The sequence below is a fragment of the Callospermophilus lateralis genome, chromosome 7 (assembly GCF_048772815.1).
Source record: "Callospermophilus lateralis isolate mCalLat2 chromosome 7, mCalLat2.hap1, whole genome shotgun sequence".
Lineage (NCBI taxonomy): Eukaryota > Metazoa > Chordata > Mammalia > Rodentia > Sciuridae > Callospermophilus > Callospermophilus lateralis.
In genome coordinates this window covers 7,867,549-7,886,093 of record NC_135311.1, presented here as the reverse complement: position 1 = coordinate 7,886,093, position 18,545 = coordinate 7,867,549, and the positions used below count along the sequence as shown (strand labels likewise).

Here is an 18,545-nt window from a genome sequence, read left to right as displayed (position 1 = left end):
CCTCCCGAAGCCCCCAACTCTGCCGACTCCCGTGTCGGGGCCCGGGTGCCAGTCCTTTCGCTAATACATCTGCATCTCCGGGAGCAGTGGAGAGGCCGCCACCGAACGCCTTCGAAGTGTCTTCTGGAGGTGGGGGGAGTGGGAAGTGATGCGCTGATTCTCCCGGAGTATAAAGCAGCTGCAGTTTTAGATGCGGGAGGAGGAAGACCCAGCTGGGGAAAGGTTGCAGTCCAGGTCACACCAGGCAGCCCCCGCCCTGCGACGCACTTGCCTGAAGGCGCGGTGCACGTCAGTTGAGAAAAAACGTGAAACACTCTCTAAACCCTAGTAAGAAAAGGGAGAGGACCCCCAAAGGACCAAACGCAGAACCTAGGCCTGGACACCGAAGGGGCAGAGGAAGAACTGATTGCCTTTAACAGCCAAATGGAGATCAAGGAGCCAAGCCCCGCTGACCAGGAGAAACCACAGGGTGGCGCTAAATGCCCACACGCAAAGGTGCGCGCTCCCGGCCTGGGTCGGGTGGATCGGGCGCCGTGCGCAGCCCCCACTGAGTGCTGCGTCTGGGGTCCTCGGGTCAGTGGTCGACTCCCGCCAGGCAGCTGGGGCCCCCGAGCCGGGTAGGGCCGGGTGAGCAGGACTGGCATCGATCGCCATCCTGACAGGAGCATTGATTTCTTCACGGAGAAATTAATAGACCTTCTCTTAGCTCTTCGGACGCGGGAGCCGCCCGCGGGTGGAGCTGGGGACGCGTCAGCCCTGGGAGGCTGCGCACCTGGAAAGCCCCGGGATCCCCAGCACCCACGGAACCAGAAGGCAGGTCCCGGTCTTTCTCAGCACCCCGCCTTGGCATCTGCAAGATCCCGTCATTCTCAAGACCAGGAGAGGGAGGGGAGAGGGAGGAGGAGGGACTTCGGGGAAGGAGGTCGACAGGTGCCCAGGCAGCGGGGAAGGAAATCCTCCTAGGGCCCCTGCACGGATGGTCCCCCAAGGCCCCCGACACAGGGATACACAGATAGACCGACCGGGCAGCCTGAGTTCACTAAGGTGAGCGTACAGAGGCGGAGCCTCCCAGGGTGATGCCCTCCGTAAGGGACCAAGGACAAGTGTGGCCCTGAGGCTGAGAGAGGCTCTGTGAGGCGCGGGGCTTGAGTATTCAGGAGACACTGTCCACCTCCCCGCCAGGTTCCAACAGTCTCCTCCGGGTCGAGGCTGTTCGGAGTGGCCCCGCAGGTGTCAAGGCACCTGTTGGTAGAATCCAGAAACACCTCTCCCCCAGGACACGGGGCGCTGTGGGTCTGTCCGGCTGCGCAGGTCCACTTGGAGGAATCTGCAGCAGGGCTGAGGGGCAGAGGACCCGGGGCAGCCGGAGCTCGGTCCTTGCCTCTCCCCCACCCACCCTCGTAATTGGACCTTATTTCCCCAACAGATCTGTGCCCCTCAGTTGTCAGGCTAAATATTTTGGCTTAGCGGGAGGGGCGGAGAGACGGGCGAAGTCCCGGCAAACCCACGCGTTTCGACTGGGGGCGGGGAGGACGGGGCTGGGCGCGGCCGGCGGGCCCGCCCCGGGAGATGTGGCCGGAGCGCGGCCGCGGGCGCTGGCCCAGTGTGCCCAGGAGGGACCCGACGCTCGGCCTCCCCGGGGCTCTCCCTGGGCTTGCGCTCCGCCTCACCTCGGAGGCCGCTCTTGAACCCTGTGTCACTTTCTCCCTTTGGGGTCCTTTCTGAGGCTCTCCCTGTCACTGCTCGCTGTTCCCATCTCTCGGTCTCTGGAGTCACACGGAGTCCCGAGTCTCCAGCAGCCTGTCACTGGCCGCGTCTGTGGTCGCATTTCCTCCTCTGCCTCAGCTGTCAGAGCGGGGATTCCTGCTCGCCCTGCCCTCGCCCTGCCCCTCCTTTCGAAGCCTGGGTCTTGGCGTCCTTTAAGGTGGTCAGACCCTTCTTTTCTCTGGAGCCACCCGGAGGAGGGCCAAGACGGGACACAAGCCAGGGCTGGGACCATGGCAGTGCCTGGTCTGTGGCCCTGGGGAGCCTGCCACCTTATGATTCTCCTCTCCTTGGGATTTGGCCTGGATACACTAGAGGGTGAGTCCCCAGCACTGTCGCCCAGACCTCCATCTCCCTCCCAGAGAGCTGGGAAGCCAAACAACCGAGCCTCCGGCTGGAATTCATCTTATTCTTTACTGCAATGTGAAGACTTAGGTCAGCTCCCAGAAGGACTTCCCATTGGGAAAAAACAGTTTTTCTCTCAGCTCCCTAGAAGATGAGGACTCTTCCATTCCATTCCCGTTTGTGAAATCATGATCCTTGTAAAATCTGTTTGAGAACCATAAATGAGGCTGTAAGAGTGTGAGGTCATTTGTGGGGCCATGGAATGGGAAGGGACAAGGCTGGGACAGGTAGCTGAGAACCAGATGCTATTAAGTAACTGAATGTGCAGGCGGGAAACAGGCTCAGTCAATGGGGCAGTAAACCTAGACAGGTCCCGAGCTCCTGCATTCAGGGCCCTGTCCCTGGTCCCCCACTCTTAGCACCTATCTGCTGTAGGGAGAGGGACTGGCTCTGGGGAAGAGCTGCCTTTCCTTAGTGTCTCAGCCTTCGTCCCCAGATGGACACTTTCCACAAGTAGGGATCAGAAGCTGGTGTGACCTTGAAGGCAAGTGGCCCTCATGGGCACAGCAGGGGATCAGTGGGGGGAGGAAAAGGAGCAGTGGGGGGAAGAGTCAAAGGGGGAAGGCTAAGTGGGATCCCCTTCCTCAATCCCACCACCCCCCTCCAGACTGAGGGAGCTCTGTGCCTGCCTGAGGGGTCTCATGATGTCCTTGAGACTGGGGGAGCCTCCCCTTCCTACGGAGACAGGGGAGTGATGCAAATGGGTTGGGGTCGGGGGTCCCCTGAGGGTGCTAGTCACAGAGTCTCTGCCTGCAAACCACAGTGCCCCTCCACTGAGCCCCCTCCTCTCCCCCTCCGTTGCTGTGCCAGGACAGGGCCCTGTGGATGCCAGCTGGGAACACAGTTGTCAGGGCAGGAGCATGTCCCTGGGCGGGTGGGGTCAGCGTTTGGTCAGGGGACACAGATGCTGCGTTCCCAGTGCAGCTCTGCAGAGCTGTGCCTTGAGGGAAGGCAGGGGTTAATTTGCAAAGGTCTTAGATTTGTTTTTCCAAATGACTCCCATCAGGGGAGCCCTAGAGAGGCAGGGGCATGATGGGAAGTGGGCGCCTGAGAGAACCCCCCATCTGCCTGGCAGAGCCTGATTGGCCTTCTCCTGGAGGGCTAGAAGTGTCTTCCCATTCTCTGCCTCCCTTTGGTGTGTGTGCCCGGCTGCCTGAGCCCAGACACACACACACACACACACACAGCTGCTGGGCAGAGCCAAGCTCAGGACCACTAATAACCATGTGAAGAAGGTGGGAAGCAAGCCCCTGGGAGCCAGCCTCCCCTGCCCCGGCCCCTCTAACAAACCATCACCGAATGAGCCTGGCCAGCGTGCGTGTGACGTTGCCGCAGCGCCAGGTGGGAAGGGAGGCAGCAGAGGCTGGACAGGTCAGCTGGACCAGACTTGCAGCTTCAGCAAGGGGAGCCACGCAAGGCCCCTTGGGAGACACTGAAGCAGGCATCCAGCCCCTACAGGGGAAGAGCCCTGAGTGCCTTGGGCGACAACAGGGAGCAGACCTGGGGCCGGGCATTCTGGGTCCCCGGGGAGGGAGGAATGTGGGACGCAGATGCCCGTGGTCCACAGTCCCTGAGGGGCCCTGTTGTTCCGCCCTGCACTGGGCTTCATGGGGCATGCAGAGCTGACTCCTGGGCCCCATCCTCCCTGGAGGGGGTGACGGAGACACAGACAACAGTGTCAGGTGGCGCCCAGGTATGCTCGTGACTGGCCTTGACGGACTAAGTACAACTAAGCCCGAAGGGGAAGTGAGTGACTGAGGATCAGAGGGTTAGGAGGAGCCTTGGACTGGGCTGTGCAGAACAAGGACTGAGGCTGCAGACAGGAGCGGGATCAGGTCATCTACACCCAGAGTGTCGGGCCCAAGGACTGGAATTCGAGCTCTGGCCAGGGGAGCCATGGAGTGTCCTTCACGGGTAAGCCAAGGCAGGAGCCAGGCAGAGAAGGTAGGACGTATGCGCTGGGCATGGGGGCCCATGCCTCTAGTGCCAACAACTTGGGAGACTGAGACAGGATGGTTGCAAGTTCAAGGCCAGCCTGGGCCTGAGACCAGCCTGAGACCCTGCCTCAAAATTAAAAAAAAAAAAAAAAAAAAAAATTAAAGGGCTGGGGATGTAGCTCAGTGGTAGACTGCCTGCCCTTGGGTTCTATCCCTAAGACCACCAAAAAAAAAAAAAAAAAAAAAAAAAGCGGGGGGGCATGAAGCTCAGTGCTCATTGCTTCCCAGCCACAGGATTCAATCACCTGTCAAATATTTATTGAGTGCCAGTTTTGGGTCAGGCACTCTACCGTGCACTAGGATCCAGGGATGAATTAAGCAAAGATCACTGCCCTATGGGGCTTACAATACACAAAACAAATAAAGTAGATTATATATTAACCAGTGTTGAGAGCGCTAGAGAAAAATTAAACAGGGGACGGAGGGTGGGTAGTGTCCCAGTTTTTAAAAAGATGGTCACTTATGAAGGTGAGGAAACCACGTAGGTGGAAGAGTGTTCTACCTAGAGGGAACAGAAGGGACAGAGACCCTGAGGCAGGAGTTGGCCGATTGTTTGAGGGACATCCAAAAGGTGAAAGTGGTTGAAGGAGAGAAAAAAAGGAATGAAATCAGGGGGTTACAGGGGCCCAAACTGCAGGGCTTTGACTTTTACATCAAGCAAGATGGGAGTCATGGGAGGTGGGGCTCAAGCAGAGGAGGAGTGTGGTCCAACGCTGTCTTGAGGTCACCATGGCCTGAGAGTGGAGAACAGCACAGGGAGGCCAGGCAGAAGCAAGAAGGCAATTTTGGAGGCTGTAGATCCAGAGTAAGACGATGGTGGAAACCACAAGAGTGGTGACCAGTGGTCAGGTTCTGGACCTATATAAAATATGAAGCCCACAGAACAGAGAGGGAGGGAAAGAAAAGTTAAGGGTAGAAAGACACGGTGGCACCCGCCTGTCACCTCAGTGACTCAGGAGGCTGAGGCAGGAGGATTGAAAGTTCGAGGCCAGCCTGGGCAATTTAGTGAGACACTGTCTCAAACTAAAAAATAGAAAGGGCGGGGATGTCGCTCAGCGGTGGGGCACCCCTGGGATGAACTCCTAGTACCACAAAAAGAAAAAAGGTCAGGCAGGACTGCAAGAGCGAACTTGTTATTGACTGAGGGGAAGCAGGTTTGGAAGCGGAAATCAAGGACTCACTTGTGGCTATAGTGGCTGGTGAGCCCTGTGAGGCCCTGGGAGGTGGCCACCCCTGCCCAGAGCAGAGCCTGACACCATTGGGTGTCTGGCAGCGCATGTGGTTCCCTTAGCCCAAAGCAGCCAGGGGCCACAGGGTGCCTGGCCCGGGATGCACTCACTGTTGCATGCCATGTGTGCCCACAGTGTGCCCCAGCCTGGACATCCGCTCAGAGGTGGCGGAGCTGCGGCGGCTGGAGAACTGCAGCGTGGTGGAGGGCCACTTGCAGATCCTGCTCATGTTCACGGCCACCGGGGAGGACTTCCGCGGCCTCAGTTTCCCCCGCCTCACCCAGGTCACCGACTACCTCCTGCTCTTCCGCGTCTACGGCCTGGAGAGCCTGCGGGACCTCTTCCCCAACCTCGCGGTGATCCGGGGGGCGCGCCTCTTCCTGGGCTACGCGCTGGTCATCTTTGAGATGCCACACCTGCGCGACGTGGGGCTGCCCGCGCTGGGGGCTGTGCTGCGCGGGGCTGTGCGCGTGGAGAAGAACCAGGAGCTCTGCCACCTGTCCACCATCGACTGGGGACTGCTGCAACCTGCGCCTGGTGCCAACCACATCGTCGGCAACAAGCTGGGCGAGGAGTGTGCAGACGTGTGCCCAGGGGTGCTGGGAGCCGCTGGTGAGCCCTGTGCCAGGACCACCTTTGGTGGGCACACGGACTACAGGTGCTGGACCTCCAGCCACTGTCAGAGAGGTGGGTGTGGCACAGAATATGACCCGGGGGCACAGGGAAGCAGGGCCAGGTGGGCCAGGGTGGGCGCAGGATGGTGCAGGTGGCTACCTACTGCCAATGATTTTAATCTTGTCCAATGAGGTAGGTACTATAGTCATTCCCATTTTACAGAAAATGAAACTGAGGTTCAGGAGGGTTAAGTAACTGATGTAGCAACTAGGAGTAGATACAAAATGGCATCAAAGCCAGGTCCCTGTGGTGCAGGCCTACAATCCCAGTGACTCAGGAGACTGAGGCAGGAGGATCACCAGCTGGAAGCCAGTCTGGGCAACTTAGAAAGATTCTGTCTCAAAGTAAAAATATAAAAAGAGTTGGGGGTGTAGTTCAGTGGTAATGTGCCCCTGGGTTCAATCCCCTGTACGGGGGCAGGGAACAGCATCATATAGTCATGGAATAGGCCAAGGACAGGTACAAACAAGGCAGGCATGGGGCAGTGGGGAGAAAGTATGCACATATGGACAGAAGACTGAACAGGCAGTCTTAGGTCAAAGCCAGGTGGCCGGGTCCAGGTCTCAGCTCTACCACTTACTGGCTGTGCCTCAGGCCCCTCTTCTGTAAAGGGGTCACAGCGTTATCAGGAGGGATGAGTTCCACAGAGTATTAGAGAGGCGCCTGGGCCACTGTAGTGGTTCTGGTTGATAGTAAAAATGGCCACGTGCTAAGTGCAGTGTCCCACACCTGAGATCCCAGGGACTGGGAATCCTGAGGCAGGGGTACTGCAATTTCAAGGCCAGCCTGGGCCACTTAGTGAGACCCTGTCTCAAAAAAAAAAAAATAAAAAAATTAAAAGGAGGGCTGGGGATGTAGCTCAGTGGTAGAGCACCCTGGGTTCAATCCCCAGTGCTGGTGGCGTACATCTGTAATTCCAGCAGCTCTGGGGACTGAGGCAGGAGGAGCAGGAGTTCAAAGCTAGCCTCAGCAATTTAGGGAGGCACTAAGCAATTCAGCGAGACCCTGTCTTTAAATAAAATATTTTAAAAAGGGCTGGGGATATGGCTCAGTGGTTGAGCAACCCTGGGTTCAGTCCCCAGTACGAAAGAAAGAGAGAGAGAGAAAGAGAAAAAATAAAAAGAGGGAAGAAGAAGAGGAGGAGGAAGAAGAGAGGAGGAGGAGGAGATTATTTATGGAGACAGAGGAAAGGAGTAGAGAAGAGAGGGAGGAAAGAAGGAGGGGTGCTAGAGGAGGGGAAATGAAAGTTAGGGGGAGGAAGGAAGACCTTTCGGAAGCCAGGAGCGGATCTGGGATCCGCCTAGGAGTCTCTTCCAGACAGTTCATGGAGGTCAGTTCCTCTCACCTCCCTGGCCTCCGCATAAGGGCAGGCGAGTAACCGGATCCCTGCTGTAGCAGAGGCCACTTTCCTGAGCCTCCCTGTTGGCTGTAAACACAGCTGTTCCAAGTCCCCTCGTGTACAGTATCAACAGACCCTGGCTGACCCCACCCCACACATGGCTCCCAGACACCCAGCTGCCCCGGTGCCCATCCAGGCTCTGTATCCCCGGCACTGAACCCACCTCTGCTGCTGCTGCTGGGGCCACCCCCTGCCCCGGGGGAGGGGGAGCTGGAGAGGGAGGCAGAATGGGCAGGGCATGGACACATGAGGGGTGGTGACCCTTCCCTCCACACGCTCCCAAGCCCACCTTGCCCCTGGCCTCACTGCTCAGGAAAGACCAGCTGGTTCACCCTGGCACCGTGCCCAGCGATGATGTGGGCACCAGGCCTAGACAGGACAGCAGGCTGGAGAGCAGCAACCCTGATGGGCAAGGTCACCGCTCTGTCCTGAGTTCTAACACCTCCAACTGGTCACCGCGGGAGGTGGAGAGCCACAGAGAGGAGTGATGGTCCTGGTCCTCAGAAGACCCTGTTGGAAGGAAACCAGTGTCGCTGAATCAGAGGATGCAAGCTGAGAGGGCCATGGGGTCAGGCTGGCATGGGGTGACAGGCCTGAGGGGAGTGGTGAGGTCTGACCCAGCTCTCTGCCCACAGTGTGCCCCTGCCCCCAAGGCCTGGCCTGCACGGCCGGGGGCGCCTGCTGCCACGCCGAGTGTCTGGGGGGCTGCAGCCGGCCTGAAGACCCTCGTGCCTGCGTGGCCTGCCGCCACCTGTACTTCCAGGGAGCCTGCCACAGAGCCTGCCCTCCAGGCACCTACCAGCAGGAGTCCTGGCGCTGCGTCACGGCCGAGCGCTGTGCCAGCCTGCGCTCGGTGCCCGGCCGCGCCTCCACCTTCGGCATCCACCAGGGCAGCTGCCTGGCCCAGTGCCCGCCAGGCTTCACCCGCAATGGCAGCAGGTGAGCGGAGGGTGGAGGGAGGAAGCCTGGGCCAGTGAGGAGGCCTGAGGAGGCTCTCAGGGACCCAGAGCTCACGCCACCCGACTGTCCCCACCAGCATATTCTGCCATAAATGCGAGGGGCTGTGCCCGAAAGAATGCAAGGTGGGCACCAAGACCATCGACTCCGTGCAGGCAGCACAGGACCTGGTGGGCTGCACCCACGTGGAGGGGAGCCTCATCCTCAACCTCCGCCAGGGCTGTCAGTACCTCCTGGGGCCGTGGACCTCCTCCTGACCACACCCGCCCTCCCGGCCTGGCCCATTTCAACAGCTAAGCACCGCTTTCTTCACCCAGGCCAGCCCTGAGGACCCACTCACCCTGGACCCCTGCTGCCCCTGCCCTCTGCCCTGTGGGCCATCCCTTCCCTACCCCGGCCCCACCCCTGTCTTCCTTCCTCAGACAACCTGGAGCCCGAACTGCAGCGCAGCCTGGGGCTGGTGGAGACCATCACTGGCTTCCTCAAAATCAAGCACTCCTTCGCACTCGTGTCCCTGCGCTTCTTGAAGAACCTCAAGCTAATCCGGGGGGATGCCATGGTGGATGGGTAAGGGGTCAGAACCAGGCCTCCGTCCAGCCCCTTCCCTCAGCATTCCCAAAACAGTGGTGAAGACATGGGCTGTGGAACCCGTTCAGCCACTTACCAGCTGTGTGACTCTGGATAGGTTACTTAACCTCTCTGGCTGTTTTTTATTGAGAAAATGAGGGTAGTTTAACACTACTTATTTCTTGGGGGCGGCTGTGAATATTACTTAAATTGTTATGTGTAAAGTACTTTAAATAATTCCCGGAACGCAGTATATACAATACAAATTAGAGTTACATAGAACTCCATAAGGATTGGCCATAATTGTTAACATCCGATCCAGCACAGCCCCTCCAGGAGGAGCCCCAAAGCCACCCCCTTGGCACCCCCAGCCCCTACCTCCCTACAGAACAAGGTCGCCTGGCCTCCCCCAGGAACTACACTCTGTACGTGCTGGACAACCAGAACCTGCAACAGCTGGGGTCCTGGGTGGCCACTGGCCTCACCATTCCTGTGGGCAAGATCTACTTTGCCTTCAATCCGCGCCTCTGCTTGGAGCACATCTACCGATTGGAGGAGGTGACGGGCACCCGGGGTCGGCAAAACAAGGCTGAGATCAACCCCCGCACCAATGGAGACCGCGCCGCCTGTAAGGCCCAGACCCGTCCCCAGAGCGAGCAGCGCTCCCAATGCCACGCGACCCCCAGGCACAGCGGGACGCCCACCGCTGCCATCCCCACACCGGGCAACGCACCAGGCACACGCGCTCGGGTGGGAGGGGTCGCTTGAAGGGGACAGCCACTTTGGAGGTCCCGTGGTGGGCGGGATGCCTCGGGGCAGGGTGGGGCTTGAGCCGGTGACGGGCACGTTGGGAGCAGTGTTTACCCGGTCCCTGAGCCCAGGCCAGACTCGCACCCTGCGCTTCGTGTCCAACGTGACGGAGACTGACCGCATCCTGCTGCGCTGGGAGCGCTATGAGCCGCTGGAGGCCCGCGACCTGCTCAGCTTCATCGTCTACTACAAGGAGTCGTGAGTACCCGGCGGGGCCGCCCCCCGGACCGCCAGAGAGGGACCGGCCAGAGGCCGACGAGGGCCGGGCGCCTGGGGCTCCGGAGAGCCGGAAGCTAGGACCCCCAGGTGACATTTCAGTGTGGGGCCCACACTGGGCGCTACTTCAGTTTCCCTCACCAAAGGATGATGAGGACCGTCAGGGCTTCTGGGAGCTGCGATCCCTCTGCTGGAAGGCTTGATAATTAAACTTCAATTCACTATGCTAATGCTCCACACTGACCACACGCTCCTGCCCCAGCAGTGGTTTGGGGAGTGCCCATTAATTTGGCCAGTTTTAAGAGCAGCTCTGCCAGCACTTCATTAAAGCCGGAGAAAGGGAGGGTGCTGAGATGGCCAGGGACCGGTTGCTTGTTTCCTTGAAGAGAATGGAACGACCCTAGCAACAGGGATCACAGTTAGAACACAGAAGAACTTCCCCTCCAAACATGGCTAGGAATCAAAAAGAGGGGAGAAATGGATTTTGGAGGGCAGGCTGGGCAGGCAGGAGTGAGGAATTCTCTCTCCCAGGTAGAGAAGATGCAGCCATCTGGCTTGAAAAGGCTGTCTATGAATCAAAATTGGGAAGTCTTATTTTTTTTTTCTTAGGTCCTGTCTTAGGGGGAGCGTGGGAGGCTTCCCCAGTGGTGGGTGACTGGAGCTAGCGTGAGGGGCTGGAGAATTTGTACAATATAGATTCTGAATTGTCTAGTCCCCAGTACAGCCTGTAAGTCTGCTTTGCCAAAGAGCTTCTAGGCGATGCTGAAGGTGCTGGTTCATGGATCACATTTTAAGAAGCACTGACAGGGCCTGCAATGTGAATGGCAACCCCTGACTCCTGAAGTTCCCAACTGCACAGATCTGCACAGATGCTTTTGGGCAACAAGAGCAGAGAATCATGGGGATCCTCCAGGGGCTCCCTAATATTACTGCCTTGCAGTGTGACTGTTGTGCTCCCTCAGATGCATGCACTGTGATCGTGGCTCACCCCTGGCATTGATTCTGCACCTCTAAACACTTGCTCCTGGACTATCCTGCTTCCATCCCAACAAGGGCAGGCATTTCCTGCTGAGCCTAAACCCCCCACTCACTTTCCTTTCCTTTTCTTTTCTTTTTTTTTTTTTTTTTTTTTTTGTACCAGGGATTGAACCCAGGGGGCACTTAACCACTGAGCCTCATTCCCAGCATTCTTTATGTTTTATTTTGAGACAGGGTCTTGCTAAGCTGTTTAAGGCCTGGATAAGTTGTGGAGGCTGGCTTTGAACTCACAATCCTCCTGCCTCAGCCTCCAGAATCTCTGGGATTACAAGTGTGCAACCACACTGATCTATCCTGTTTCCCTTTGACATCCCCTGAGGTTCTGTCCATTGCTCAGCAAGAATTCCACCTCTCTGCCTCCCTCCAAAGAAACCCATATCATGAACATAAGCACGAAGCCCCAGATTTCCCCATCATCTACCTTGACACCTCCCATTGGGCTCCACTTTCATCTTTCTCAGTCACTAGCCCCCCAGGGGCTATAGAGCTGTGTTTAGAGTCCTCAATTCCACTTGAGGGGAAGGGGATTAGGATAACTTCATATCCACCTTCTGAGATATATATATATATATATATATATATATATATATATATACACACACACACACACACACACACACACACAATGCAAAAAAAAAATTGGGAAGTGGGTACTGGGAATTGAACCCTGGGGTGCTTTACCACTGAGCTACAATCTCGAGTCCTTTTATTTATTTTGAGGCAGGGCCTCATAAGTTGCAAAGGGTCTCGTTAAGTTACTGAAGCTGACCTTGAATTACAATCCTCCTGCCTCAGACTCCCAAGTCACTGAGATTATAGGCATGTGCCAACCCCTCCCAGCCTACAATGCAAACATTTTTAATGTTTCTTGTGACTAGAGCTTGATATTTCCTGCTAACGATGAGATGATTCAGTAAAAATTTGGTTGGCAACCGATATCACAGGGAGGACGGGGTCTATCAGGTGTCTGGAGTTATGACTCTGCCCTCCTCCGTAGTGGAAGAACAATGACAATGACGGTCCATGGGGATGGGGCTGAGCCAGTTCTCAGTTCTGGGGATGGGGTGTTCAGCCCATTCCAGAATGCCACAGAGCATGTGGGTCCAGATGCCTGCGGAACTCAGAGCTGGAACCTGCTGGATGTGGAGCTGCCCCTAAGCCGCACCCAAGAGCCAGGGGTCACCTTAGCCCCCCTGAAGCCCTGGACACAGTATGCAGTGTTTGTGCGGGCTATCACACTGACCACTGCTGAGGACAGCCCTCATCAAGGAGCCCAGAGCCCCATCGTCTACCTGCGGACCCTGCCTGCAGGTAGGCTAAGCACTGAGAGGACCCAAGTCACTGTGCCTGTTTCTAGTGAGAAGAGCGGCGGGGACCAAGGTACCAGAAACAGAGAGGCTAGGACACTGAAGGTCTGGTCCTAGAGACGGGGAGGTCAGAGGCCTGAGTCCTAGAAAGAACAGGGGGCATTCAGCTGGGTTCTAGGGAGGTGCCGTTGGAACTGTGCAGGAAATAAGCTGGGAGAACTCAAGGGACTTTGGAGAAGGGGAGGACAGCATACTGATCTCTGCGCCTCCAGAGAAGGGAGGTGGACTCCAGAGAGAGGGACGCACTACCAGACCCTCTCTGGAGGGGGAACCCGCGGCCTCTGAGTGGTACTCTCCTCACGCCCCCAGCACCCACGGTGCCCCAAGACGTCATCTCCACGTCCAACTCCTCCTCCCACCTCCTGGTGCGCTGGAAGCCACCGACCCAGCGCAACGGAAACATCACCTACTACCTGGTCCTGTGGCAGAGGCTGGCGGAGGACGGCGACCTCTACCTCAACGACTACTGCCACCGCGGTGCGCAGGCCGGCAGGGTGGGGATCGGTGGGCGCCAGAGGAGGGAAGACCCCCTCTCTAACGACTGTCTTCACGGACGCGGCGCTAGGCTTGCGGCTGCCCACCAGCAACCACGACTCCCGCTTCGACCGCGAAGATGGGGAACTCGAGGCCGAGACCGAACCGGGCTGCTGCCCCTGCCAGCACTCACCTCCTGGACAGGCCCTGCCCGCGCTGGAGGCGCAGGAGGCCTCGTTCCAGAAGAAGTTTGAAAACTTTCTGCACAACGCCATCACCATCCCCAAGTGCGACCGGGCACACGCCCAAGGGGCGGGTCTGACGGGCGGGGCCTGGAGGGTGGGTCTTCCAGAGAGGTGGGGACTGGGGGCGGGGGCTGGCTTGTGGGTGGGGCCTGAGTGGCGGGCGGGTTTGGGGAGAAGGAGGTGTGCGGTCGGTCGCAGAGCGCTCTGGGGTGCGTTCCAGTGGGGCCTGATAGTGCCTTCCCGGGCTCCTTAGGTCCCCTTGGAAAGTGACCTCCCTCAACAAGAGCCCTGAAAGGTGAGCCGGGATGGCGCTGGGGATTGAGGGGCGAGACTCCAGGGAACGGGCCCTGGCTGACCTACGCCTTCTCCAGGGACTCGGTGCGGCACCGCCGGGCCGCCGGGACCCTCAGACTGGGGGGCAACAGCTCGGATTTTGAGATCCAGGAGGACAAGGTTCCCCGAGAGCGGGCTGTGCTGAGCGGCTTGCGCCACTTCACCGAGTACCGGATCGACATCCACGCCTGCAACCACGCGGCGCACACCGTGGGCTGCAGCGCGGCCACCTTTGTCTTTGCGCGCACCATGCCCCACAGTAGGTGCACCCCCACCTCTACCTCCACCGCTGTCCCTGACCTCCTCGCCCTAGAAACTCGCTTTGCTCGCCCCTCCCCGTTTCCATAATCCTGGAGCTTCCTCAGACCCCGCAGCTCAGCCCAGTTTAACTTGATTTTGAACGTGAGACAGAGAACTACCCGTGGACTGATTGTCAGATGGCCCCTCCCGCAGGAGAGGCTGATGGTATCCCAGGGAAGGTGGCGTGGGAGGCAGCCAGCAAGAGCAGTGTTCTCCTGCGGTGGCTTGAGCCACCGGACCCCAATGGACTCATCCTCAAGTATGAAATCAAATACCGTCGCTCAGGAGAAGTAGGTACCCTAGGGCACCCCCTGTCTCGGCCCCTATTTTGTGCCTACATCCCCCTTCCCAGCCAGCTCTTCTGTGCTCCCCGTAGGAAGCCACAGTGCTGTGCGTGTCCCGGCTGAGATATGCCAAAGTTGGTGGGGTCCACCTGGCCCTGCTTCCCCCGGGGAACTACTCTGCGAGGGTTCGGGCCACTTCACTGGCTGGCAATGGCTCTTGGACGGACAGTGTTGCCTTCTACATCCTTGGCCCAGGTACACGACAAATCCCCAGATCACGCTGCCTGATCCCCAGCCTACCAGACCCCTCTACCCGGATCCTTCCCATCCTGGTCTCCCAGTGGTTAGAGGGGAGCAGCCCCTTCCCTTGGACTTTTCCATTTTTGACCCTGCCCTCTGCTGTCCTGCGACCACTAGAGGAGGAAGACTCCGGCGGTCTGCACGTCCTCCTCACTGTCACCCCCGTGGGGCTCATGCTGCTCATCATTCTTGCTGCCCTCGGTTTCTTCTACGGCAGGAAGAGGTGATAGTCCCCCCTGTCCTTCTATTCCTCATGTCAGCACAGTCGGAGGGTGGGAGACCAGACAGCAGACAGCACTGCCCCCCGCGGATTGATTCTTCCCTAGGCTAGGGTGACCAATTCATCCTGGTTAGCCTGGGATTTTCCCCATTCTAGCAGGGAAACCCCTCCATGTGGGCACACAGGGCCTGGTGGACCACCGCACTCTCGACCCAACATGAGAAATAATAAATCTAGTCCTGCCATAGCAAGGGGACAGACAAGAGATCTCAGCATGTGTCCCAGACACTTGATGTCAGATCCCTCTGGGACAGAATGCAAGAGGGATGTGAGAGCAGGACACTGGTCAGCTGAGTCCTAGGGATGTCCCAAAGGGTCAGGAACCCCTTTACTCCTGAGTCTGCCTACTCCCAACCTGTCATATTCCAGCCCTCAGACCAAAATCAGCTTGGAAAGTGTTTTGTGCTTTCCCGGGGGTCACCCTGACCTGGGCTGGGGTGTGGCCAATAACCCTCCTCCTCAAGGGGTCCCCTTCCTTGTTTTCTGGAATGGCTCATTCCTTCCCAAGGCCTCTTCCAGCCTGACCCCCTTGCTTCCTGTTGCAGAAATGGCACCCTGTATACCTCTGTGAATCCGGAGTACTTCAGCGCCTCTGATAGTAGGTCTGGGGGTGGGGGACAGGTGGTGTGGGAAGGGAGACAGAGCGGAGGAGAAGCAAGCTTCCAGGATACTTGGAGAAGGTGGCCTTGGGACCAGAGCACTTCCGAAGAGGAGGAAGCAGTGGGTGGAGGTGAGGCAGAGAGCAGCATCCCTGCCTCATGACCCCCTCCTCCTCTCAGTGTACGTCCCTGATGAGTGGGAAGTGCCCCGGGAGCAGATCTCCATCATCCGGGAGCTGGGCCAAGGCTCTTTTGGGATGGTCTATGAGGGCCTGGCACAAGGACTCGAGGCTGGAGAGAAGTCCACGCCGGTAGCCCTGAAGACGGTGAATGAGCTGGCCAGCCCGCGGGAACGCATTGAATTCCTTAAGGAAGCTTCTGTCATGAAGGCATTCAAGTGTCACCACGTGGTAAGGAGGTCAGGCATTGTCAGGGTCATAATTAAAGTAAAAGTGATGTGGTAAGAGGGAAAGAGTCAGAGATGAGTTCAGGGCACCATCAAGGTCAGGGTTGGGACTGTGGTTAGGATCCTAATTGGCAGCACCTAAGTGTGGTGGTGCACAACTGTAATCCCAGTGACTTGGGCCCAGAGACTAGGGAGTCTGAGGCAGGAGGATTGAAAGTTTGAAGCCAGCCTCAGCAACTTAGTGAGATCCTACCTCAAAAAAAAAAAAAAAAAAAAAAAAAAGCCACATGCATGTAATCCCAACAGCTCAGTAGGCTGAGGATCACAAATTCAAAGCAAGCCTCAGCAACTTAGTGAGGCCCTAAGCAATTTAGCAAGACTCTGTCTCAAACAAAATAAAAATTAAGTTAAATTTAAAAAACTAGAGGCTGGGCAAGGTGGTGCACACCTGTGATTCCAATAGCTCAGAAGGCTGAGGCAGAAGGATCATGAATTCAAAGCCAGCCTTAGCATCGGTGCGGCACTAAGTAACTCAGTGAGACCCTGCCTCTAAATAAAATACAAAATAGGGCTGGGGACGTGGCTCAGTGGTTGAGTGCCCCTGAGTTCAACCTCCAGTACCCCACATGTAAACACAACAACAACAAAAGAAAGAAAGAAAGAAAGGATCTTAGTTAGGGTTATGGCTAGAGTTGAGACATGGCACGATTGGGGGTGTCCAGAGGATTTTTAGGGTCATGATTGGAATGGAAGTCAGAGTTGGGCCAAGTTCATGATGTGACAATTTTCAGATATGACCAAGGTTCTGAGGGCTGTGAGTTAGGGTCAGCGTCGCTGTTAGATCAGGATTAAGGTTGGAGTTATGGCTGGGATAAAGGTCAGAGTGGATGTCTGGGTCAGGCTGTGGTCACAGCAGGTCAAGGTTTTCACCAGGTTGGTCAAGAGGAGGAGGGTATATCTGCAACCAAACTCTCTGTCCAACCCAGGTGCGTCTCCTGGGAGTTGTGTCTCAAGGCCAGCCAACTCTGGTCATCATGGAGCTAATGGCCCGGGGGGACCTCAAGAGCCATCTTCGGTCTTTGAGGCCTGAAGCAGAGGTGGGAATCAGGAAGACCCTGAGCCTTCAGAGGCTGGGGAGCCTGAGAAGACTTGGGCACAGTGTGGGGACAAGTCCAGATTCCTTCTTCACCAGCCCTGTCTCTTGGCCCTAGAACAACCCCGGGCTCCCACAGCCAGCACTAGAGGACATGATCCAGATGGCTGGTGAGATCGCGGATGGCATGGCTTACCTGGCCGCCAACAAGTTCGTGCACCGAGACCTGGCAGCCCGTAACTGCATGGTGTCCCAGGACTTCACTGTCAAGATCGGGGGTACAGAGGGTGCCAGGCAGATGAGGGCCTCCTGAGGAGTAGAGACCCCCCTTGCTAGCTCCCCAGAGCCACAGCTCCAACCCCGACAGCCTATGAGAACTTCGTCAAGTCAGTCCCCAGATGAGTCTCCTGGCCCGAGGTCAGAAGGCTCTGGGTGAGATGACCTCTGAGGTCCTTTGAGCCCCCACATAAGACTCTTGGAGGCTGTGGAGGCAGAGAGGGCTGGGAGAGGGATCCCTGGGGCAGGATCCGGTGTGTGACCTCCATACCTCCTCCACCCGCTTTTTCTAGACTTCGGAATGACTCGGGACGTGTATGAGACAGACTATTACCGCAAGGGTGGGAAGGGGCTGCTGCCCGTGCGCTGGATGGCCCCCGAGTCCCTCAAAGATGGAATCTTCACCACCCACTCAGATGTCTGGTGGGGCTCAGTGGGATCAGAGGGTTCTGGGGATGTGTGGTGTCATCTGGGGAGGGGCCTGGGGCCCTCCCCTCCCTCGGGTTGCACTGGGCAGCCTGAGGGTGCTGGGCTCAGGCCCACCTGTGTGTCCTCCAGGTCCTTTGGTGTGGTGCTCTGGGAGATCGCCACCCTGGCTGAACAACCCTACCAGGGCCTGTCCAATGAGCAAGTGCTCAAATTTGTCATGGATGGCGGGGTCCTGGAGGAGCTGCAGAGCTGTCCCCTTCAGCTGTGAGTCACCCCTGCCTGCCCCACCCCCAAGATCCTGGGCTGCCACCTCTGAGGCTTCTGTATCCACTGACCCCCCTGGGCCCGCTGTGAGATGCCAGTTCTGCACTCTCACTAGGCAACCCCCACGCCACTGCCCTCCTCTGGTTCTCCCACACACAACGCCCCCGGACCCTCTACTTCACCGAGGGACCCTCCCAATGCCGAAGGCTGGGAGTGAGCGCCTGGGACTCCAGGATCCTCAACACTGCCTCCCCCGCCTGCCAGGCAGGAGCTGATGAGCCGTTGCTGGCAGCAGAACCCACGCCTGCGCCCGACCTTCACCCACATCCTGGACAGCATACAGGAGGAGCTGAGGCCCTCTTTCCGCCTGCTCTCCTTCTACTACAGCCCAGAGTGCCGGGGAGGCCTGGGCTCCTTGCTACCCACTGAGGCAGAGACCGACTCCCCACTATCTCCAAAAGAGGCCTCAGAGGGCAGCCCCCCAAACGGGGGTCCAGGCCATTAAGGGACTCCCCATTCCCTAGCTGACTGGCCTCTCGTGGGTAAAGAGGAAGGGACCCAATCTTTGTGCCCATGAGACGTCCAGATGTTCACCTCCCACCCAGCCATGCTCAGGGCAGGGAACGGCCAAGAGTGGGACAGAGAGCAGGAGCAGGAAGACGCGGGTGCAGTCAGAACAGACTCCTGCAGGAAAGAGCGTCAGCAGTTGGAGTTCCTGGGAAAGCAAGCAGGGCCTCAGCGGGAGGAATCATTAGACCAGGGACAGGCATCCCACCGCCCGCAGAGGGAGAGGCCCTGCTCCCACTGAGAGGAGAAGGCCCATCTGCCCTGGAAGCGG

The 18,545-nt window shown here is 57.8% G+C and overlaps 1 protein-coding gene across 1 annotated transcript; it reads left to right on the top strand.

The window, feature by feature from the left end:
• Positions 1-1,997: 1,997 nt before the first annotated feature.
• On the top strand, positions 1,998-18,212 carry Insrr (insulin receptor related receptor). The gene is made up of 22 exons (XM_076861161.1): positions 1,998-2,082; positions 5,531-6,082; positions 8,105-8,408; positions 8,506-8,648; positions 8,849-8,993; positions 9,407-9,621; positions 9,875-10,001; positions 12,130-12,368; positions 12,734-12,901; positions 12,990-13,185; positions 13,397-13,438; positions 13,515-13,735; positions 13,930-14,066; positions 14,153-14,315; positions 14,478-14,583; positions 15,186-15,238; positions 15,420-15,649; positions 16,632-16,742; positions 16,857-17,016; positions 17,308-17,437; positions 17,573-17,707; positions 17,972-18,212. The coding sequence occupies exons 1-22, from the start codon at positions 1,998-2,000 to the stop codon at positions 18,210-18,212; spliced, it is 3,903 nt and encodes a 1,300-aa protein (XP_076717276.1).
• Positions 18,213-18,545: the final 333 nt, after the last annotated feature.